Here is a 24,429-nt window from a genome sequence, read left to right on the forward strand (position 1 = left end):
CTTACCCAGACCAAGCCTGGTTAACCCTCTGGAGTCTGAGTGCCCGCCGGCAAGCAATTTGACACTTCTCCAAAAACACATCTGTAATTCTGTGAGTGTTTGTCATGCAGACAATTTTTAAAGAGAGTGAAAACAAATCTTTAGATTTTCTGCAATCTCTGACTGCAGCAGCCTCCGAAGTCACACCTATCTTTATTCACATGTAAAGTACCCAGTGTGTGAGTGGCTATACAGAGGTGTGAACACCAGTGTTAATTTCGTGACGAAATATTTTCGTCATAATTATCGTTAACTATTGTTTTTCCCCTGACGACAATAAAACTATGACGAAAAAAACAGCATGCGTTTGTACGAAAAATATAACTATATTGATTTATATTTTCGTCAAAAAAATAAAAATGTAACTATAATACCACCGGAGACGAGAACCAATAGGAAGCATTTTTGTTAATGTCACTGAAACATTGGAAAAGAATTGCCAGCTATTTCTCAAGTCGCGACCCTCATCTTCTCCGCGTCTCCTCTCTCCTCCCCTCCCTCACACACACGTGCAGGCACAGTGACAGGCAGCGTCGGTGCCGCACCTGTGACAGCAGTAGCCTACTTTTCAGTGCAATCCTGGCTGGAAAAATATTGTTGCCCATGTATCCATGACGAAGAAATTTATGCAGTCATGAAATAGTGGCGGTGCTGTCGCACAGTAGCAAACATCTTTCTCTAACGATACATTTTTGCGGAACTTCTTCACTCCCTGTCGCTTTCATGAACCTGCTACCCGACGGTCGTTGTCTGATCTTTTTTCAATGTTCGCTAATGTTTGTAATTTAAGGGTCTATGTGTAGGCACAAGCCTTCTGATAAGAATCATTTTAGTGCCGATCGCAAAGGATTCGGAAGTGTGGAGTTTTGCGACTTGCTTCAGTCAAGGACACTGAAATAGGAACGGCCCTTCCACGCTTTCCCATGCGTTATTGCAATAACGTCTTGCGACTGCATGCAACCATGGACACAACCATGGACGCACTGGCTTATAAGACGCTCTGGCAGTTTTTGACAATATTTTATCATTAGACTACAATAGGCCTATGTCATTTTAATCATTGATTTCCCCAAATGGTATTTTAGTTTGATACATTTATAGAGAAGTGTAGACAAGAGGAAATTAATGTAATATTTTAGTTGACTAAAATTATTTTAGATTTCGTCGACTAAAATTGTATGACTTTTTGTCGACTGAAACTGGACTAAAATAAAAATGATTTAGATGACTAAATTGTGACTAAAACTAAAATTACATTTTCGTCAAGAGACTAAAACTAAAACTAAATTAAAAATTCCTGTGAAAATTAACACTGGTGAACACACCCCTTTCAACCAGCAGAAACAAAAGACTCTGTGGGAAAACAAAGACATTAGCCTCATACCACTTAGATTTTGTCGATGGATGTAGACAAAGCACGTGAGCGAGAACTTGTCACGATGTGGATGTTATTGAACCAGCGCATTTGAAGTCGGCCACAAATATGAATGAGACGATGAGCTCGCACCAGTTTGCTCTACTAATACACCACGTGTGAGGAGTGGGGGGACAGGCAGTGAGGAGGAGCTGAAGTGGGGACCTGCACAAACTTGTGTAGGGGTGTGAGGCAAGACTGATATACACACGTGAGTGAGTTGTTGACCAACCAGTTCATGGGCGCGTGACCTCGGAGGCGGTCTGCAGGCGAGCGTTGAAGGGGATAAGCAAACGAAGAGGTTGCAAGATCTCACTGCAGTCGCATTCATCCCGCGATAGTTTGACACCATGTGACATGTCACCTCGTCGATGCAACATCACCAAAATTTTGAATTTTGACAGGAAATCTAACCGTTATGCAACTTTTTGAGCCTCATGCTTTGCTGTCTAAATGCGCATACAGACGTTGCGGTTTCTCGAATAAGCTTAATGCCCTGCCAGAGCACATGGCAAGTGACAGGGGGGTGGGGGCCATCAGACGTGTTGCCCACCCATCTTATTAGTATTCTGAATAACAGATGCAGTACCTTGACGTACAATGGTGCGTGCGCGCACACACGCGCGCACACACACAGCGCACACAGCGCGCGCGCACACACACACACACACACACACACACACACACACACACACAGCACACAGCACACAGCACACACACACACACACACACACACACACACACACAGCAGGCACACATGGGTTATGGTTGTGGAACAATACAATCTGAGCATTGATGTCTTAATAATATGGTTCTGAATGTTTCACAGAACACACAGTATAGAGTCCTGCTGTATATTACCGCATTAAAGGCATAATCATACATAGCAGTATGATAAGTATGAATGTTTAAAGCCTTGCATATCCTTCATGTGTGCGTGTGCGCGCCTGTATGCATTTGTCTCACTGTGTGTGTTTGTGTCTGTGTCTGTGTGTTTAGACTGAACTAGTGGCTAAGGTGGAGAAGATGAGGCAGAGCATCCTGGAGGGCCTCAACTTCTCCCGGCCTCCTCCGCACCCAGTGCCCTTCCCCCCGCCCCCTCCCCCGCCGCACGCCATGCCTTTCTACCCGCCTCCTCCTCCTCCTCCAGGCGCTGGCTTCTACCCCCCACCACCCATGCCACCACCTCCGGGCCGGGGCCGTGGCCTGCCCGGTAAGAGTTAACCCTTTACCGCTTCGACTCTTGATGGGAACACTCCATATATTCCCACTGTATTACTATGGCTGCCCCAGGGAGTGTATTTGCACTAAAACTCCCACACGTCATTATTTAAAAAGAAATTCACAGTCAGTAGTTGCACTGAAACATTTTGGTATCTCTGCAAGCGTTAAACCTCTATTTATTTATGAATGCTTATCTGGCTCAACTATTTTATAGGTATAGAACAGCAGATTAAATACCAGAGTTAACCTGGTCCGGTAGCTGTTCTGATGTTCATCAAATGACATCTGAGGTGATATAACATGGTTATCAAAGGAACATCGACATGTTGTCGTGGGGGAAAAAGTGAAGAGTTATTTTGTGGGTTCCTGCTCCGCATGACAGTGCCACCTAGAGGCTAATGTGGGGACTTTATTTTTTTAATTTCTCCTCCCCTTGCTTGAATGAGGTTGCTTTGTTCCAAAAATAGCTGGGAGAGTATATGGTCAAGGATAGAAAGTACTCGCTTGTACATACACAGGAGGCCAGCCTTCCCTTCCCTTCCCTTCTCTATATTATCGAGCACCCCACCCAACACATCTAGTAGGGCAGTGTAACTATGTTATGACTGCAACTGATGATGCCATGTAATATTGCTAAGTAGAAGTTATGGTTACCCTTACATGGTTTTGCCCGAAACTGACGGGCAATAAAACGCAAAACTTGGAGTGCTATCCTGTTCTCTTTATTTCATATATTCTTGAGGAATGACCACCCAGTTTATTTTACCTTGGTTGAGTTGAGCGCGTTACACCCCTTAGTTTGATACCCTAACACAGTGGTTCTTAACCTGTTTTCTTGAAGCACCCCCTAACCTGTGCCCAAGACAAGCCACGCACTCCCAACCCAAACGTCTACACGTGTATACGCATTAAAAAGTGATTTAAGTGATTTAAACATTAATCAATACTGTAGACTTTACATTAGGTCCAAAACATGTTTTAATTTGGTCCTGAATTGGCCAATATCTGGATTTATAATGTTTGGAAGCAGAATTTTGGTCACAACCTCAACACAAACAAAATTCCACGCACCCCCTGAAATCTCTGGCACACCCCCAGGGGGTACCCGCACCCCAGGTTAAGAACCACTGCCCTAACATACCAAACACAGGAATCCAAAAGCAACAATAAAGGTGGGATTAAGAATCTAGACGTCTAGAGAATGCCTTGTTAATCCCCGTAGCAACGGATGCTACACTCGTCTTCTGTGCAAGATGGTGTTTTTGTTTTTCCTGTTTTGGAGCAAACCCAAATTTTGACTCTTGCCATGGGGGACTTGAATCGAAAATGAGTTGCCTGCCTTGTCTTGGCACAGTCTGCCACAAGCTATCAACTAAACACAATACATAATTAATCCTTCTCCTGTAAAATGGCCAAAATATAGAGCTAAAAAAGTGTGGAAATACGAGTAAACCAGAAAGTGGTTTGCCGTCAGCCAGGGGTGGCACAGATGAATATCTCATTCAGAGCATATTTATTTCAGTTTTGCAATTGTATTGATTGTGTAAGCAATGTTATGGATTCACACAGTGATCAAGTCTCCTGCAACACTCGAGAGAGAATTTTCTAGAGAGCAAGCTCAAAAGGTGTGCAGAAAAAGCAGTAAATCCTCCACGCTCCTGTGCCTCAGTTAAGAAGTAGGATCACCAGAGCAACTCAGGCGCGGATGGCCTTCTGGTATGACTGTTGTGTTGGTGTCTCCTTTTTAACTTCTGTGGTATTTTCTTCTGTTTGTATTTTTTTTCTCCCCCTCTCTCTCTCCCTCTCTCTCTCTCTCAGCAGCCCGTTTGACCAGACCGTTTTGCTCCTTTACCCCTCCAGGGTTTCAGGGCTTGTCCTCGCAGGGCGGCAAGCTGGAGATAGCCGGCACGGTGGTGGGCCAGTGGGCAGGCAGCCGGCGGGGCAGGGGCCGAGGAGGAGGATCCATGCCCATCCAGGTGGTGTCCGTGGGGGGGCCCAACAGAGGGTGAGTTGTTCATGTTACGCTACAGTTTTTTCCAACCCCCCCACCAATGGAGCACTATACGTTTTCTTTTCTTTTTTTCCTGCACACTTTCTTTTCTTATATTGTAACAACAGCTATAACAGAGCATTAAACATCCTTAAAGATCACGGACACCCTGGTCACAGGCTCTTCACCATGCTACCATCTGGCAGGCGCTTTGGGACTCTGCGTGCCCGTACTACGAGAATGAAGGACAGTTTTTATCCTACTGCCATCAGACTTTTGAACTCAATACTTCACCTGTCCCCCCCCCTCAATACTTAAGGACTCTCTAAACTGTGAGATGCATATGGACTTTGCCATAAAATCTGGTGCAAATTAATTTGTGTGTGTGTGTGTGTGTGTGTGTGTGTGTGTGTGTGTGTGTGTGTGTGTGTGTGTGTGTGTGTGTGTGTGTGTGTGTGTGTGTGTGTGTGTGTGTGTGTGTGTGTGTGTGTGTGTGTGTGTGTGTGTGTGTGTGTGTGTGTGTGTGTGTGTGTGTGTGTGTGGACATGTGAATACTTGATTGCATATTTTATAGCTTAATTTATTTATTTTCTTATTATTAGTTATGCTGATAATATATCTTTAATTTTGTGGGCATCTGTGGGTTGCTTCCGAGCATCATCTCACTGTATTTATATAGCGACAATAAAGCACACTCTACTCTACTCTTCTCTACTCTACACAATCGAATACATTCCACATGATCCAGGTCAACAAAAAGGTTAATAGTAGTATTATCAAAATCAAACAAAATGACATGAAACAACTATGTTGTGTAAAAAACTAAGTCTAAATAGCTCTTTTTGGATAAACCAAATGTTAAGGAGGTCAATATCTGCATAGAAATTCCAAAAGATGTCTCGTTAACACGTCGTTGGTTTTTATGGTTGTAAAAATAATCTAAAGGTAGTGAAAAAAGGTATTAATTGGTAGTAAATTTGACTTCAAGGTTGGTGTATACCCTGTGAAGTCATCCCACTGAACTAACGCTGCCATTTATCTTACTTACTGACTTACTGAACTTTTCCAGTGTACACCCTCCAGAACTTCAATTAATGTTACACTACATGACATTTAGCAGACGCCTTATCTAAAGCGACTTACAACAAATATAATCATCAGTATTACAATACAGCACGTTACATTGCACTTAGCTAACACCTTTCTCCAAAGCGCCTTGGTTATGACGGGGTATATCACAATCCCTGGAGTAATGTGAGGCTACATGCCTTTCTCAAGAGCACTGCTGCCATGTTATGGGATTCAAACCTGCAACCTTTTCATTTCAAGAACAATTCTATAAGCCCATCCCTGCTCAATGTAATACATTTCATTGTATTACATTTAGTTTTTATCCACTGCGGGTTGCAATGGAGGACATTAACAACATACAATGTGTGAGACTTCAGAATTCACAAGTACTGCAAAAACTAAGGGCAGTAATGTATCTCTACCCACCCAGTAAGGAATGCAAGCTTCCCAGCTCACCTGCAGCAAATATAGCTTTATACAGCAGCTGGAAAAGCCTTTTGTGCCTTATGTAGCACAACAGTGTGTAGTTCTATTGTGTACGTTTTCTTTGTGCATCATCTTATCTTTTCAAGAATGAATTTAACCATTTAGCAGTTGTGTTATCTGTGTTTGTGCTATCTGTTTCAAGTTCACCTAAATTCATCATCATAATCTTTTTTGGCCTTCAATTTGTCTTGTTTTGGGGGTTGGGGGGGACTTCAAGTGTAATCAGCGGTGGCAATCAGTACTGAGCGTTGTTAAAGTCGCATCCTGTTTTTCCTCCTGGCAGACGACCCAGAGGAGTTATCTCCACGCCGGTGATCCGGACCTTTGGTCGCGGAGCCAAATACCACGCCAGAGGCTTCAAGAGTCAGGGATCATATCAGGTGAGCCACTTGGCATGACGCACTGCTCAACAGTTGTGACTGCACGCCTTTCACACCCACTATATCCTTTCACACCACGTTGCATGACATTGCACTTTGTAGACATGTAAACGTTTACGCGAGTTCATATAAACAAGTTAACAGATAAGTAAATGAAAAGAGAGTAAGAAAAGGGAATGATAGTTTGTTAGTCCCAGGGTAGAGGACCGTCATAGTGAGTGGTTTATTAGGAAAAGCTCAGATAACACACAGGACCAGAAGTTAATTCCCCGTGCACGGACATACAGAAAACTTGAAGAATGATTGGTGATGAGTTGGGGTTTAGGAGTTGGTTTGTTGCTGGGACTGTCCACTCTGCAACATTGAGAAGTAGTCTGGGAAAACAACAGTCTTCACACGCCTTCTTAAAGCCAGAGAGGGATAACCCTACTGACATGGAAGCTTCACGCCCTCTTAAAGCTAGAGGGGGATGACCCCACTTGCATACAAGCTGGTAGCTTGGTGCACATCCTTGACTCTTTGGCACACGACAAAGGATTAGTAAGTGTTTGTAATTACATTTTGTGTACAGTCACTTAACCTTGAGAGCTAGTTGTCAGCCAGAGGCCTACAATATGCCTCAGCTTTTTGTAGTCATTGTGGCGGATGAGCAGAACCTGAAGAACAACGCGCTGAAACATCTCAGGCCTAGAGCATGAAAATAGGGTGTGGTGGAACAGTAGTGGATGGAGTAGATGTTAGCTTTGCTAATAGATAGTGTAAAAGAAAGCCCACCTGGGAAACTCCAACTCCCATTGTCATTGTGACACAGCAGTCCACAGCACACAAGTGAACACTGCACACTGCACACAACAAAATTGCCTTTTATGCCTCATCCGTGCAAGTTGGCAGCCCCCAATGGCACCCCAAGGGAGCAGTGCGGCAGGACGGTACCATGCTCAGGGTACCTCAGTCATGTAGGAGGATGGGGGAGAGCCCTGGTTAATTACTCCCCTCAGTCGAACCGGCAACCTTTGGGCTACAAGTCTGACGCCCTAACCTCTTACCCATGACTGCCCAGTGTAACTAGTGTAACCAAGGTCTTCCTGAGCAGCCCGCCACTCGGGGCTCCATCTTGCACACAACGAACTCGAGGCATGGGAGACAAAATATTCAGTGAGCTAAGCGGACAGGCCGCTAGCGAAGGGGTCAGTTGTCCCGGGCCCAGGGAAAGGAGGGCGTGTCAAAAGGACCTTGCGAGTTGCATGTATTGAGAATGAGGTCCTTTCAGGTGATATTTTTGTCCTGGGCCCAGTCAAAGCGGTTAGCGGCCCTGACAGGGTCAGCCCGCTATTTCAGTCGCTAGCGCATCCGCATGACGCTTCGGGAGAGAGGTTTACTAATGGTCTACCACTGACCTCTAGTAGTTAGCATCTGTTACAATAGCCGCTTGTAACTGTGCGATGTTTTGAGGATTTCAGGTATAGAGTTACTTCTGCCTTGCCAACAGAACAGAGTAAGACTCGCATTGCATAGCAGATGCTGCAATTTCCAATAAACTTGGTAACCTATATCTTGGCTTGGTTGACACGCATGTATGTGAAGGTGAAAGTGTAAGCCCACCAAGGAAAATTCCCATTGTCATTGTGACACAGCAATCCACAACACACAGCGCTCACAGCATATAACAAAATTGTACTCTATGCCTCACCCATGTATGTGCATGTGTTGTTGATGATTCAAGAGCTAACGTGCAGGTGTGCTGAGGTCATTGTGGGGGCATGTTCACAAACAGAGCTGCTGTCTGCTGTAGATGAGGAGTCCTTTTCCCTCAAGTGTCTGCTGCCATCAACTGTCGCCTACTGTATCAACAAGCTGTCTTCTAGTTCATGCCCTGATCCCGACCCGGGCTGACAAATGACATGACCTCCAGAGGTTGCAGCACTTGCTGAGTGGGGATGCATGTTGTTACTCAGAAAGATGATGTGTATCTGTAAAAGCAAACTGCTGTCTGTCTGTCTGTCTGTCTGTCGGTCTGCTAGTGCCATGCACAACTCCACAGACATTTGTTCCACTAAGCCAGAGGTGGGTAACCATGTCCCCATGGCCGTTTGCGGCCCTTGAGGCTGTTTTATGCGGCCCACGATGTAATTTTAATGTTATGCAGTTTCACATGAAATATGACATATTTTTTAAAGGAATTTTTGAGAATACATATGCAATACAATTAAGTTATATTCAGAGACATAGAGAAGGTTGGGTCTGTTTTAAAGGTGGCTGCCTTCAATATAGGCCTAAAGTACAGGGGGAAATCCTGGTTTGTGTTCATAGCCCTCAGAGGACTTTTACGGCCTTCGAATGAATTTGAAGTGGCCCCTCGAATGAAAAAGGTTCCCCACCCCTGCACTAAGCTCAAGACAACATAGATGCTCTGCACCCGGGACGTGTTTCTCGACCGCGTCATTGATGACCAAGTTTGCAACTTAACCGGTTGCCAATGGGAAATTGCATTGCAACCAAGTAAGTTGCTACTGTATCTAGTTTAGCAATGACGCTTCTGAGAAATGGTTCCCCAGTATGTTTTAAAATGGAGTATTCTGTGACCGATAGCAGAAGTATCAACTTGAAGCACTACTGTTACTCCACTTTAGTGTAGTACAAGTGTTCACTTACATCACTCCTGGGCTTTGTTTTTAATCCTTAATTAGATTTGTTAATGCACAATGTACTCTTAATCATAGGAACTGTCAAAGTAAAAGATGTCGTTAATTGTGACATTGGTGGCCTTCATTTAAATTAAGGGGGGCGTTATATTTGTGACGACTAATTAGCACAACTGTTTTGGAGTCACACAGTTAGAGTAAATGCTGGCAGACTGCTGTCAAACATATCGGCCACGCCACTTCTCCCTGGTGTCCCCAAGTAACCCTACAGGAAGTGATGTGACAGTACATCTTCCGGCAGGTTTTTGGACACAAAATGAGATTTATGAGACGTGTCTAATTTTTCAAAACTAATGTGGTGTTGAACTCGAAAAACTCAAAAATATGTCTCATCTGCATGGCAAGATGACAATTTCTGTTCTGCAGACTTATTTTATCTCTGGAATTTGCATCATTTTTATGGCTGTGGCAATAGGCCTGGTTAAGCTACATTTGTGAAGTCTTCTGTGGCATATCAGGAAGCTGTAAGAAGATAACATCAGAGTTGTCATTAAACACAGCCAGTTTTTTGTGGCTTGCCTGGCATATAGTCACATCCTTCAGTGAACAAAACAGTTTTGTAGACCTGTTTAAGCATCAAGAAGGGAGTATTTAGATGAGGTAGGTGTTCTGCTCATGCAGGATTTAAAGAACCTGTTCAGAGAACTGCCTCTGCTCCTTTTTGTTGAGGTTTTGTTGTGGCCTCTAAAGAGCCCGTGGCCATGCTTTTATAATGCTGAGCATTCACAAGAACCCATCCTTGAATTAATTTCATTCTTTTGCCATTCTGTCGAAATTTCAAAGAAAGCCTTTTCTGAAACACAGGCACAAGATCCGTAGAATATTGTACTTTCAACTTTTCTGCCTTCGACCTAAGAAAGCCCCATCATCATAGGTCTAGGGACCAAACTATTTTTAGATGAGACAATCTTAAAGTTGAGCTTTCATCTCTGTCTCTGCCCTTGCCATCAGATCACTACATACATACATACATACATACATACATACATACATACATACATACATACATACATACATACATACATACATACATACATACATACATACATACATACATACATACATACATACATACATACATACATACATACCAGTGCTTTACACTAACTTTTTCGCTTACCAGCCATTTTGGCTAGTGGTTTTCCTGACTCACTAGCCATTGGGCCTTTTCACTAGCCATAATTTTCTTAACCATCATAGCAGCTTTAATGAATTATATAATAGGCTGTAATAATGTAATGTAGGCTAATATAACATAATATAACACAATATAATATAATATAATATAATATAATATAATATAATATAATATAATATAGTGCTTAATAATTAGAATTGTTAGGCCTATTAACTGGTCCATGCATGCAGGCTATGGAAAGTACATCTTTACTGATCTGAGGAATGGCATAGCCTATATTGACCATGCAGAAACACCCAGCACAGTGTTTTGGAAGGGCACAAATGTAAGCTACACGAGAGCAAAATATTTCCGTCTTTGATCTGAAAGGCTCTTGCTTCATATCATATGGGCCAATCTGTGGAGGTCACCGTCCAAATTGATGTGCAAAGTAGATAGTAAAAGTCATTGCCAAGTTCGCCTGTCCTCGGTCATGGATGTGGAATAACACCTCTTCTGGAACATTTTCTTATAGTATCCACTAAAAAGCGCACACAGATGCGGTAACTACAGAAGGGGCTACGACTTCCTTTCATTTCGTTTAATATTGAGTTGTTTAAAATAGCCTACAAACGGACGCCAGGCGAAACGGGCAAGAGACATGCTTTGCAGTCTGGAAGGCTACACTGTGCGTTGTTTAAGCCCGGTTTGACAGTCGGGAACAACAGCACAAGAAACATGGAGGAATATTAAGGTATGAAGACATACAGGCAAATCAGAAAATAATTTAAACCGAACATTATTAATGTCGCATGTGTCCTTGTCTTATCACTGCGCTTTAGTCTCGAGACTTTCAAAAGACAGCCTGGCGTGTTTTCCTCTCGCCTTGGTCATTTTAATGTCCACTACTACTAAGTATTGTACTACTGACAGATCGCAAAACAGGTCAGTTGAGATGAACTTCGCTACTTTATTTTCACGATAAGGTTTTCAGTGACATTTCTAAACGCACGCTGATATGCCGGTAGCTCGCAGCCACTCCTCTTCGCAAGACTAGTAGCTCTATCAGATTCTTGGCGTGCATGACACACAGGTGACACGTGACACAGGTGCTTCATGGGTATTGTAGGCTCGGAAATCGCATTGTATTGCTTTTGTAGCAAAGACGGTCCGTGGAAAAAAACTACAAAATGCGGTGCCTCATCATTCAGAATAGTAACGGACCCGCCAGAATGGCTAGTGAACCTTCGGTATCTACTAGCCAACGCCGACTTTCACCCGCATTTGGCTACCTGGCGTGTGTTAGTGTTAAGCCCTGATACATACATACATACATACATACATACATACATACATACATAAATGAATTATATGCTCATCTTCATTGTAATTGAACATACCCACAACAGAGAAACAGACTGGCATTACAGTGGTGATAAGATCAGTCAATAAAATCACCTCAGCATTGCTGAAGTGGAAACACTGGACATTTGCTAATGCAGACCTGCTGATGGAGAGATACTAGACTCTTCTAAAGTGAAATTGAGATGTTTAACCTTTTGTTTCCGGTCTTCTCTTTGGTTCCTAGAGCAAGCCTGCATACACCGCCTCCTCCTCCTCCACAGCCAATGACACCACAGCCAAGGAGCGCAAGAAGCCCAGCAACAAGGCAGAGGAGGCCAAACCAGCCGTGGCCACACCTGCACCGGCATCCGCCCCCACACCTAAAGCGGCATCCGCACCCAAACCTGCAGCCAAACCCGCTGTATCGCCGGAGAGCTCGGTGGCCGAGAACGGGCTGGAGGCACGGGACGGAGACGGACCCAGTGTCGGGGCAGAAGCCGAGCAGCTCAACGGCAAAGCGGACGACGATGGCGGCAGTGCCACCTCCACCAGCGAGGCCATCGAGTCCAGCCCAGCCGAAAGTGCCTTCAGCAGTGACTCTAAGATGTGCAATACTAATCCTCACTTAAATGCACTAAACACAGACGGCGAGGTGGCCCTTCGAGACGAGGGCCCCGCCGTCTTGAAAACAGAAGAGTGAAAATACAAACAGAAAACCTATTTTTATAGAGAGGGTGAAGGATGGATGGAGGGGGGGAGGGTTCAGAGTTAGGTTAGGAATATCTGGAAGGATGGGAAAGGCTGCAGTTGGAATTGCATAATTTTTCCTCTTGAAACAAGATAGAAAAAAACACAAGATAAGAGAATGTGAGGACTTAAATGATGATGAAAATTGAAAATGAAAATCCCTCTTTCACTGTCAGCAAGTAAAACATGAGCTACGATGACTTTTCTTGGTTTAGTAACAAAATGACAAAATCTACCAGGTCTATAGGAAATACAACCAGTAACATGGAGTAGAACACCAAAACCGCTCCCAACTTACTGATATCTACATGTCTCACTGGTTACACAGACATTTTATGTTTAAATTTCTTTGATTTCTCTTGACGTACTGAAGCTGAAGATCGACTTCTCATTTGGCAGTCTGAAAGACATAGTTTGAGAGAGTTTTTCAGTACGTGGCACCATATATATTTGCCATTGTAATTGATTTTGTCACAATAAAAGCTTTTTTTTTGACAAGGTAAACTTACGAAGGAAAGGCAAAAAAGAAAACTACACTGAAACATTTCTCACATTGATCACCATTGTGGGTTTTATTTTGTTTTAAAAAATGTGCAGAAAGTTTTTAAAACTTTAAGTAAATGTAGGTTAAATACAGCATCTTAAGTTCAGATGGATTCATCGACATAACTTTTAGGTCTATAAGTAACATGTCAAGAAACGTTCTTTTCGAAACTTAAAATCACGCAGAGATGCAAAGTTATCGATAAATAAAAGAGATAAAAAACAATATAGGTTTTTCTTTTGATGTGTGTCCAAACTTTATCCATGCATCTGTGATCATTGAGCAACGTGGTTTCTTGAATCGGATGTAGAACCTTAGTACTACTGTTTCAGCTAAACTCTGCATGGTTCACAATTTAAAAACGGTGTGTAGTTATGCATGTTTGTCCTTTTTCTCCCATCTCTACAAGTCCTGTGCCCATTTGCAAAATTTAAAAAAAGGCAGATAATCGGTAATAGTCCTATGAAAAGGTGTTAACTGTTTTAGTCTGTAACTGATTTGCTCTAACCTTTAAAATTTTGTGGGTTTTTTGACCTCTGTTGCATTTAATCAAAACAAAAAAAGTTACAAAAAAGTTTATCTAGCCACTTTTAAATATTGTTAACCCTGGTGTACTCATAACTGTATACATTATTGTTCTCTGTTGCTGTTTTCTGCATTCATATTAGCACATCTCTCTGGGAAAAAAAGTTAACAAAAACCTCAGAAAAAAAGCTTTGATCTTTAAAAGACCCCCCTTTCTCTTTCGTAGCTGGAATCGAGTTGGCCACATGCTTGATCCCACCATTCAGAATATTAGCATAAGCGAGTAAACCTGTAATCATTTTCAATGTTTACTTTTAGTGTTTTTGAAGCGAAAAAAAGAGAGAGATTCTTATTGTACGTTTAAAATGAGAATCATTACTTAACTTTTCTCCATCTAATCCTCCTGATGCTTTTCATTGCACATTAGTGGTCAGAAATATGGTGTACTTCCCAGTCCCCAGCCCGCAAGACTAAATAGGTTACCTTGATGTAAGTTGATGGGAGTTTCTTCCTAACTCATGGATTGTACAAGAATGAACTACTGTTGGGGTTTGAGTGATTGTTGATGGATTGTGGTGTGGTGTTATTTGAAGGAAATTGAATGCAACTTACAATGCTTAATAAAAGTCTTTATTCTTTTAGTATAATCCTCTTTGTATGGCATTTTATTCCGGGTAAATGTGTTGTTTCCACATTATAGTATTAGAATATCTCCAGACTGTACTATGGGTTGTGTTATGTAACCAGACAATTAGACTGGGTTTCTTGACTGGAATAGCGCCCTCGCGCTACACTACAGCAGGCCTACACTAGGTTCATGAACTAAAAGCTGCTTGTGACGTTTACATTTAAACGATTGAGCCTGCCACCTACTGGAAGACTACGCACCTCTTGTACACCCAAGCTTTTCAAATCCTAGAACGCATTTGGGTTGGGCTCGGCCCGTATCCTAACAGTTGGGAAAGGAAAATAATAAATAGACTAATCTAACGGTGACTGGTAGTCAATTTGATATCAACGAAATGCTTTTAAATAATCTAAGGGCTATTGCATTACAGCATGCAAACACCAGACAAAACAAAATGGTAATAAATAAAATGTATATTAATATATGTTATAAATGATTGACTGCACACTTAGCCTACAAATGACAGGCTATGCATTTTATTTTCCCAATATGTTTTGTGCACAGTCCAAGCCTAAATATTTTTAAACTATGGTTGATTAAAATAATAAATTAAGAATTCAATAATGATGCCTTAAATACAATCCTTTGTTATTTTTTCCCCACACAATTGATAAATAATTTGCACGGCGATTGAAATGGCGTGTAGAAAGTGTCACGCATCCATATGGCAAATGATGTCACGCAGATAACACTAAAGGAGGCTTCACATCGCTTCGATTCTTTACTATCAAAGCATGCTAAAGCCTCGGTGTCGACCGCGGAGTTCCCCAGTGGTGAAATTTTCTTGTCGTTCGTATCGTCCCGGGATACCCTGTGAAACAGCTGCAGTGTTAATGAGATTCATTCATTTTGATTTGAGAGGGTGAATTTCGTCTTACAAGCTGACGTAACAATATTACAATGAAAGGATACATTTTCTTACGGTTTATGAAAGTCTCGTTACTGTGCAGTCACCAGGGGGCAAGCATGGATTAATGTACTTTAGGAAACTCAACATCATCGGCATTTCGTCTTCATCGTGATTTTGATGCAACCACGGATTTATAATGGACTTGGGTGTGAATACATGTCCAGCGGAACAGCGAGCTTTCTGAAGATCTTCATATTGCTATTTTGTTGCAGGAGGGTTCCTGCTGCCCCCGTCTCTCCGGCGTTGTTGTGAATTGATCTAACATGGCGACTGTACCAGTATATTGCATCTGCAGATTACCTTACGACGTAACCCAGTTTATGATCGAATGTGATGCTTGTAAGGACTGGTTCCACGGGAGGTAAGCACATGAATACATTGTGTACTTATCTGTTATTTTGCACAATATTGATTGTACCGCGTTAGGCGGTTTAGACTGTGTATGTTGCACATTCACTGGCTACATTTGTATTGCCAAAAGAGCGAGGCCGCTTGAAGAAGAAGGCGGAGTTATATTTAGCTGGCTTGGTTGAGACATTTTTTGTGAACAACAAAACATTTTGTCAACAACAAAGTAATTATCATGTAGATATTAACGTGTAATAACAACTGGCGCGTCAGATGCGTATTTACGCGTAATTTTGTTGTTCCATATTGGCCGTGTGCCGTTGTCGTTAGCGGGGAGATCAGTGGGTGTCTGCGAGCATAGCCCCACTCGCAGAGCACAACCGTCCAGATTCATTTTTCCTTCTTTTGTTTGGACTTTTTGTCCCCGTCTTTCTGGGGACGTCTACGTCGTATGTAAGGTTACATTGTTCCGTCCAAATGGAACCAGTACAAATGCTTTACGCAGAACATCGAGAGTTGAAAGGGTATCCAGTTTGAATAATAGCCTGCTTGTGCTAGACATTGCAGGCTGGAGCCATGTCATAGAGGGAAATGGGTTTTGTGAATAATAGTTGCCCAAAGGTGGACCACTACGATTGTAATCACACAAACCTTCGACATAAGAAGTGCGTGATCCTTCAGTTTATATTTTAGACGCTGGATTCTCTGAAGCGATGTCATTCTGACAGCTCATAGCAAATTAGTTAGCCCGCCGCAATAATGCAAGTTGACCAGTTCGACCCTTTCAGGGTCCTTAGTTCTAACACAGACGTTAAATTTTTCATTTACATGTCGCTTGGGGGTTAATACGTTTGCAAGCGCTCTAAACATCTTTTGTAAGTCTTTTGGTATTAACCTAATAAATTCAAACGGAGAACAAGCGTTTCACCCCAGTGACTGGGATATTTACGCGCGTTTAACATTAACCCTTTACGCGTCTTGGAAAATAATTTGTGATAGGCATTTAAACCCCTTTCTTGGCTAAAATCAGTTTATTGCATCCTAAGTGTTCTCGGTGATGTGCTAATCTTAGATGAAACCAATTAGTGTAGTTCTCGTTGAACTTGCAATGGTAATTATTTACTTACAAGCGCAAAACATGGGCTTTACAGCTAGCGTTTTGTCTAACGTGAGAGCTCAGTGATTTATTGCCATTGTAAATGTTTTGCTCTGTTATCGAGGCTGTCTGATTGATCCATTTCGGATTGCTCGTTGATTTCAGATGTTTTCAGACAGGTTATGTCTGTGTACCTCCATGCCATAAGCTAGGTAGACGCTATAATGTGATAATGTTTGTAGTCCCACGGACGTGCACTCAAGAACCTCCCAAGAACTTTTCCCGGTCTTCTTGCATCCTGGTTTGACTTCAAGGAATCGTGGCAAACTGACTTCCAAAGTTATAAATGATCACGTGCAGGTGAATTGGCATAGCGAGCAAAGTGCTTGATAGTAACCATATCTCTCCTTGATAGTAACCATCGCTGTCGTCGTCTGGTGCCTTTTTTTTAACCCAAATATACTCTCCCTGGAATTGTCTCTTTGTTATGAACTGTACTTGCCAGTCGCTTGTTAACAGATGTTATACCGAGCCATATTCATCTATTGTTTTAACCGTTGAGGTCACTTTTATCCAAGTGTATCTCGTGCGCAAACGGATTTGTGCAGAACGAGCTATTATTAGCAAACTCCCCAGACAGGCACAATGCGTAAAACATACGAACACAACAGTTGCTCTCTTTCACCTGTCTGAAACCTCTCTGGCGGCTCTAACGTCTCCTCCGCACTCCAGGCTCTGTTTCAAGGCTATGCCATGCAATGTCACTTCATTTTTACAGTAGGCTACCCTGTTGTTTTCCTTGCAGGAGGTAGCCCATCACTAGTGATATGCGTCTGCTGCCAGCAGCCTACTGAACACGTGTCTGACACGTTTTGCCTGATGATGCCCAGCTTTCGTACAGTAGACACTGGTTTCTGCTTATCTACTGTAGGTAGCATAAAACGCTTTCATTAGTCTGCACCTGTGTGTTGCGTAGAGTGGTTGCATTATTCTGCACCTGTGTGTGTGTGCGTGCGCGTGTATCCATCCATCTGCACAGGTGCATCCACATGTGCCATTTCTCCATGGAAAATTGTGCATGTGTGCAGCATGCCAGCAGAGTGTGCGCCACAACACTTTATACAGTACTAGTACACATGTGCTTCTGGGTTCCTGAGTCACACACTCACACCCAGCCTTTACTATCATGACACAGAGATAAGATCTCATCCTAGACAGCCTGTCATGCTAGCTTCCCTTTCACACACACACACACACAGACACACACACACTAGCCTAGCCTATGTTACTGTCCAAGTGCTGTGTTTGTATTGGAGTGTGCAGTATTTTGCAGTGGCGTGGTCGTGAGTGATGACATCACCTGTCTCTCTCTGGTGGCGTGCGGCAGCAGGTTGTCTTGGCACGGCGGTGGGCTCACGCTTCGCTTTCCCCCCTGACAGCTCGTGTGTGTGTGTGTGTGTGAGAGAGAGAGACACACAGAGAGAGAGAGAGCGATGGTGTGTGTGTGCTCGCTCACGCTGAGTCAGCATTTTATCTTCAGTCAAAAGTAATCAGACTCGATTTCAACGCTGTCTGTTGTAGAGATGCCGCCGCCGTAATAAGTCACGGCGAGGCGACCCCGTCCCCCCAGCTGGACAATTTTCCAGGACGGCGTGTGACATCTTGATCTTGACGGGGCGCAGCCATCTCCCAGTCTAATAAAGAGGTCTTTGATGATGTGCTGTCATTACACAGCCTGGCGTTAACTCCCAGCCACCCAGTGCTCGATAACTTGGGGTTTGCCGTGAGTCAGTCTCAGGGGTCCCATGGCGGCATGTTTGTCACTTCTGGGGTGCATTTCTTGAAACCATAGTTGCTTACTATGTTAGCTACTTTGAAGTTGTCAATGCAATTTTCCCATTGGCAACTACCCAAGTTGCTAACTGGCTAACAGCTATGATTTCAAGAAGCACACCCCTGGTTTGCCAGGTGCATGGGTATTGTTTTGGCATTCATCGTTTCACACATTCCTTTTATGCTTCACCATAAGAAAGTGAAAGATGCTGATGGATATTTATGACAAATGACACAATTTAGATGTGTTACCTCTAGCAAGGTCAAGAAGCACTGCAGTAGCCCCATCAAAGGGAATGCCTAGACCAGGCGTGCCCACGGGCGCCAGGTAGCCCTCCAGGGGCTTCTGAGGTGCCCACCAAGGATTTTAATAAACAGTCACGACTAAAAGATTTTAGTCACACATAATGCTTCCCTTAATTTCAATATGAGAGTCTATAACGAATATTTCCTTATAATTTATAAGCGAATTATCATTCAATCTATTGTGATTTGGGTAATGATGTCAAGACACCAGAGGATTTTGAACAAAAGTAGCCCTCGGGTAGCTCTCAGTCGCCCTGGGGTAGGCCTTGGTTGCCCTCTGACCCAGAAAGGTTGGGGATTCCTGGCCTAGACCCTGTCTGACCTGCGCGGAAACAACATGGTCATTACACATTATTGCCTTGCTTATTAGAGCCTTATTATAGGGCTATTGTCTTGAACATCGCTCCACTCATCAATATGAACGCTAATTCCTAATCTTTCAGGGCAAGTTCAATTGACTTTGCCATGGTATTCCCCTGGTGTTTTGGTCTTTGTTTTGATTGCATCATCATCATCATCATCATCATCATCATCATCATCTTTGAATAGTGCAGTGGATGTAGATTCCTTGTCATTCACACACACGGCCACTTGTGCTTTCTGTGTCAGACACACACCCCTTCTCTGTCTCTTTCCCTTTCCCTTTCTCTCTCTCTCCTTCGCTCCAGAGACAGACACACCCCTTCCTCTCTCTCTCTCTCTCTCTCTCTCTCTCTCTCTCTCTCTCTCTCTCTCTCTCTCCTCCAGACACAACCACCTTTTCTGTCTCTCTCCCCTCCTTCTCTGTCTCTGTCTCTGTCTCTCTCTCTCTCTCTCTCTCTCTCTCTCTCTCTCTCTCTCTCTCTCTCTCTCCTCCAGACACAACCACCTTTTCTGTCTCTATCCCCTCCTTCCCTTTCTCTCTCTCCCCCTTCCTTCTCTCTCTCTTCCCATCTCTCTTTCTCCCCCCCCCCCCTCTCTCTCTCTGCCTAATTGTGGCCGGTCCCAGTGTTTTATCAATCAGCTGCATAATTCATGGAGAGAGGCACATCCCCCCAGGACCTGTCTAGGAACTCGGAGCAGGATTCCCTCTTTTGTGCGCGTGTGTGTGTGTGTGTGCGTGTGTGTGTGTGTGTGTGTGTGTGTTGGGGGGTGGCGGGCGGTGCTCTCTGGGGACCTCGGCCCCTCCTGTGTTTACCCTCTGCCGTCATGACCGTCATTATCCGCCTTCTCACCTACCTAGTCCTAATATTTTATTTATTTTCTTTGAGTGTCTGTCCATTCTGTTATGTTCTGTCCATTTGTGTTTTACTCATGTTTACTCTTTTTTTGTGCATTTTTTGTTCATTCATTCATTCATTCATTCATTCATTCATTTATTCATACTTTTTTCCAATTAATCAATCATTTCTTTCATTCTTTCATTTTTTTTCAATCGTTTAATATTTTATTCATCCATGCTGCGTACAGATAACAGTGACATTTGCCATTTGTAGACAAACTGATGTAGCTCGGCCTCGAACACAAGCGCAAACGGCAAGAGCCGTCAGCCAGTGACAAAACGAATCCGTTATTTCCCCCTAATCATTGCAGTGTACTTAAAACGGCGCTGCTGGTGTGACATGTTGGCCAAATGACATGTTCAGCGTATCAGGCACACTGCGAGGAGGGAGGGAGGGAGGTAGGGGGGTGTGTCGTGTGTGACCGTACGGCAGCCCCGAACCTAACGCTGTTAAGTAGGCATAAATAATGGAGGACAAGCACCACAAGGCAGTGGCGGCCGAGCTGGGGAGGTACGGAGAGGCAGGCAGGCAGGCAGGGAGGGAGACATGCAGCTTTGGGCTTGGCCTGGAAGATGCGATGGCGTGTGTGTGTGTCGTTTGGCGGTTGTTGCATGGCGCGTGCACAAAAAGAGCCTTCCTTGCCAGGGCGAGAGAAACAGATAGAGAAAAAGAGACACACTACACACACAGAAAAACAGAGAGAGAGAAAGTGAGAAAGAGAGAGAAACACAGAGGGGCAGAAAGGCCTGCAGCAGACCTGGCAGCCTTGAAGGTCATTCCAGGGAGGGAGGGGGAGGGGGAGGGAGCGGCCTGGTGGGGGTGTGGTGGGGTGGTGAGGATGTGGGGTTCACCCAGTCCAACACCCACACCAGCAACACGGGAGGATGCGAATGGGCAGTGATGCGTTACGAGTGAGAGAGAAACAGAGAGTGAGAGAATGGGAAAGAGACGGTAGAGTGAGCGAGAGAAAGAGAGAGAGAGAGAGAGAGAGAGAGAGAGAGAGAGAGAGAGAGAGAAAGGAAGTGATGGCTTTGCTTGCGCTGTGCCTTTTGTGTTACGTAACCTCTCGACAACGGCAGTGTCATGTATTTTTCATTTTCAAATAAAAGACTCCTGAGGAAGTGGGCCAGGGCCAGGCCCGAGCAGACTGGGTTGGGTTGGGTTTGGGGTGGAGTGCAAAACAGGGAAGGGCTAGCTGTGGGGACCACTGAGATTGTGGCCAGGGCCGCTGACAGCTTTGGCCGGGCCCGGGACAAAATCGTAGGAAAGGGCCCTCCCATCAATACATGCAATGTAATGAGGAACTAATTTGGGCACCACCTTTGCCTGGACCCAGGATGACAGACCCCTTTGTCCCCACCCCCTGTCGACTCCCCTGATTGTGACCATATCACCAGGGCCGTTTGATAAGTATTCGGGTGCCCTAGGCAAAGATGGAGATTTTTTTCCCCTTCTTCAGCCTATTTGGGAGGGGCCCCCTCCAGAGAGATTTGGATAGTCAGTGGGCAGTCATGGGTGAGCGGTTAGGGCGTCAGACTTGCATCCCAGAGGTTGCCGGTTCGACTCCCGACCCGCCAGGTTGGTGGGGGGAGTAATCAACCAGTGCTCTCCCCCATCCTCCTCCATGACTGAGGTACCCTGAGCATGGTACCGTCCCACCGCACTGCTCCCATGGGGCGCCACTGAGGGCTGCCCCCTTGCACGGGTGAGGCATAAATGCAATTTCGTTGTGTGCAGTGTGCAGTGTTCACTTGTATGCTGTGGAGTGCTGTGTCACAATGACAATGGGAGTTGGAGTTTCCCAATGGGCTTTCTCTTTCTTTCTTTATATCATCACACTTTTTCAGTCAGTGAATTTAGGGAGCTTTTGCTTCACTCATAAAGTTGCCATTGGTTGTCATTTGAATACAAGAGCATAACCAGTTATTACCAGGGGGGCCCCTTTCAGCTGGGGGCCCTAGGCAATCACCTGTTTTTTTAAATCTTTCCTGGTTTTGACCGGCCTGCGTATCACTACACCAGTCTGGGTGAGCGCAAAGCAGACGGTAGGAGCTGTATAGCCGGTGGCAACCTGCGAGAGAGATAGAGAGAGAGAGACTGCTCATGGCTGCGACTGAGGCTGAGACTGCCTGTGGTGGTGGTAGTGGTGGTAGGTAGCAGTGTCAGCTCAACCGCCCCCCCCCCCCATATCGCCCCGCACATCTCCTGTGCTCCTGTATGGCGCCTCAGGGGGGTGGTGGTTGGGGTTGGAGAGGTGGGGGTGTTGTTTGGGGGTGTTTCAGGGAGGAGATTAAGGAAGCCTAGAGGGATAACAGACAGGCAGTGTGTGCGTCAGTGTTTGGCTGTGTGTCTGGGGCGGGAAAGAGAGACAGAGTAAATGGGATAAAGGGATTGAAAGGCAGGAAGAGAAAAGACCGAAAGTGAAAGAGAAAGATGAACATTAAAAGGAAGAGTTGGGTGAAGGGAGATATTGATGGACTAGAAGAATAGAGAGCGAAGAAGAGAACTAGAAAAGAACATAGAGTAGAGTGAGAGGAGTCCAAAAGGGAAACCACTACAGACACAGAGTTGGTGCAGTGAAACATGTTTTCATGTTTTTGAAGGAGTGACCTCAACTTGCACAAGGCAGTTAGGGGGGGTGAGTCGAGTCTTCTGGCATGGCCCTGGGAAAAACAGAGCATGCCGAAAATGCTTCATGATTCAGTAATGTTACTCGCAATACTGTACACCACCCACAACCTCATTTGACGCCACAAGAGAGGGGGGAGGGTCCAGCGCTGTGGCGTAGGCTAGTAAAACGCCGCCCTTGGAGAGAATCCCACTCTGGAAACTCCCAATTTAATATCCCTCCGTTGTTTGGGTGGCGGACAACGGACGCCTCCTTGTGGAAGGAATGTGACATGGACATCCAGGCATGCACTGCCTGCCATATGTGCTGGTTGCAGTTGTAGCAGTGGGGGGGCCATTTGGACATGTCGTCTTTCTTGAGTAATCTCATGCTTGTGATAAGTCCCCTGCCTTTCTCGCTGCAGCATTTTCGACAAGTGCTGCCTAACAACATCAGGTTTAACTGGATGCATTTATGTATGTCCCGTCTGCCTAATACACCCCAAACACGCTAGTATGACCCAGTTGTGTCAATCTGCTGGCTCTTAGTCGGCAGTCCAAGGGTCCATACTTCAAATGAGCAGATTAATGCCAATCATTATCATAGTTACGGCTGCTTCCAACATGAACTGGTTTCGATATGGGAGCAGCCTAGTTTTATTAAACACCACATTGGTCACAGTTTGAAAGTCGTTGATTATACATTAAAGGCAGTTCATCGGTCCTACCGTGGCGCATATGGTAGGGCACTGGTTTGCTATGCGGCCGACCTGGGTTCGATTTCCTGCCCGGGTCCTTTGCTAACCCTTCCCCGTCTCTCTCTCCCAGCTTGCTTCCTGCCACCATCTGCACTGTACTGTCATGAATAAAGCCAAAAGGACAAAAAAAAATATCTAAAGGCAGTTCACCAGTGAAAAAATCTTATATTTGAAATGTTTAATTTGTGGGTAATTGTGTTGTTGGTAATGGTTGGTAATGGTATTCTTGTTCTTTATTTCACAGCTGTGTTGGAGTGGATGAGGATGAAGCGCCTGACATCGACATCTACCACTGTCCGAACTGTGAGAAGGACCACGGCAAGTCCACGTGTAAGTCTCTCTCCACCTGCCCTGACACTCTGGTTGGTCGTGCTCCAGGTGGTGCTGATATGCATGTTATGTGGTCGGGCTGCAATGCTTTTCAGCAGGTGTTTCCTTCTCAGGGGCCTGTGGTGATAAGGAGAAGACCAGGGGCACTTTATTGTATTGCATTGTGTGTGTGTACAAAAAATTAAATATATAAGAAGAAAATGACAAAATGATTCATATATGGAAATGGTGGTGTAATGGCACATAATGTAGAATGGGCTCATATTATTTCCCCTAAGGCACACATCCACAGTCCATGTAAAGCACAACATATACATATTGTAGATGGAATGTGTATGTGTGATTCCTCATATGGCACACATGGTATAAAAGTGACCTCTCATTTCCCTCATTTAAGATTTTTTTTAGTGTCAACCAATTTTTTATTTTGTAGTATGATTTGTATTGTGTTGAATTTGCATGGTTTGCATTGCATGTACGTATCAATTGGGGGCATTTATCAGTTGGTGGCATGCACAAGGTTTTAATATATTGCAACTCTAATACAGTAGTTTCAGAATTGGATAGGATTCATTATTTTTTTTAAATTGGGGGAAATGATTATTACATGTAATAGATGTCTTTTTCCAGTACAAAGTGCAACATAATCACATGTTGTTTTAAATGTATTTTCCTGGGCTTTTTCTGCCTTAGGATAGTGAAGTTGTG

At 44.2% G+C, this 24,429-nt stretch overlaps 2 protein-coding genes across 4 annotated transcripts in view; both read left to right on the forward strand.

The window, feature by feature from the left end:
* LOC134462651 (constitutive coactivator of PPAR-gamma-like protein 1 homolog) overlaps positions 1-14,230 on the forward strand; it is a 44,921-nt gene extending 30,691 nt beyond the window's left edge. The window contains exons 14-17 of one of the 2 annotated variants that reach the window (XM_063215775.1): positions 2,453-2,666; positions 4,496-4,682; positions 6,508-6,604; positions 12,012-14,230. In XM_063215775.1, coding sequence (XP_063071845.1) covers positions 2,453-2,666; positions 4,496-4,682; positions 6,508-6,604; positions 12,012-12,467 — 954 coding nt within the window. In that variant the 3' untranslated portion in view covers positions 12,468-14,230. The remainder of the gene's footprint in view (positions 1-2,452; positions 2,667-4,495; positions 4,683-6,507; positions 6,605-12,011) is intronic. The other variant, XM_063215776.1, reaches the window with a different exon arrangement.
* Positions 14,231-14,872: 642 nt separating this feature from the next.
* The window catches only part of phf2 (PHD finger protein 2), a 39,031-nt gene continuing 29,474 nt past the window's right edge, over positions 14,873-24,429 (forward strand). For both annotated transcript variants that reach the window (XM_063215777.1, XM_063215778.1), the window contains exons 1-2: positions 14,873-15,542; positions 23,636-23,721. In XM_063215777.1, the coding sequence (XP_063071847.1) occupies positions 15,445-15,542; positions 23,636-23,721 (184 nt within the window). In that variant the 5' untranslated portion in view covers positions 14,873-15,444. The remainder of the gene's footprint in view (positions 15,543-23,635; positions 23,722-24,429) is intronic.

This window comes from Engraulis encrasicolus, chromosome 14 (assembly GCF_034702125.1).
Source record: "Engraulis encrasicolus isolate BLACKSEA-1 chromosome 14, IST_EnEncr_1.0, whole genome shotgun sequence".
NCBI classification, from domain to species: domain Eukaryota; kingdom Metazoa; phylum Chordata; class Actinopteri; order Clupeiformes; family Engraulidae; genus Engraulis; species Engraulis encrasicolus.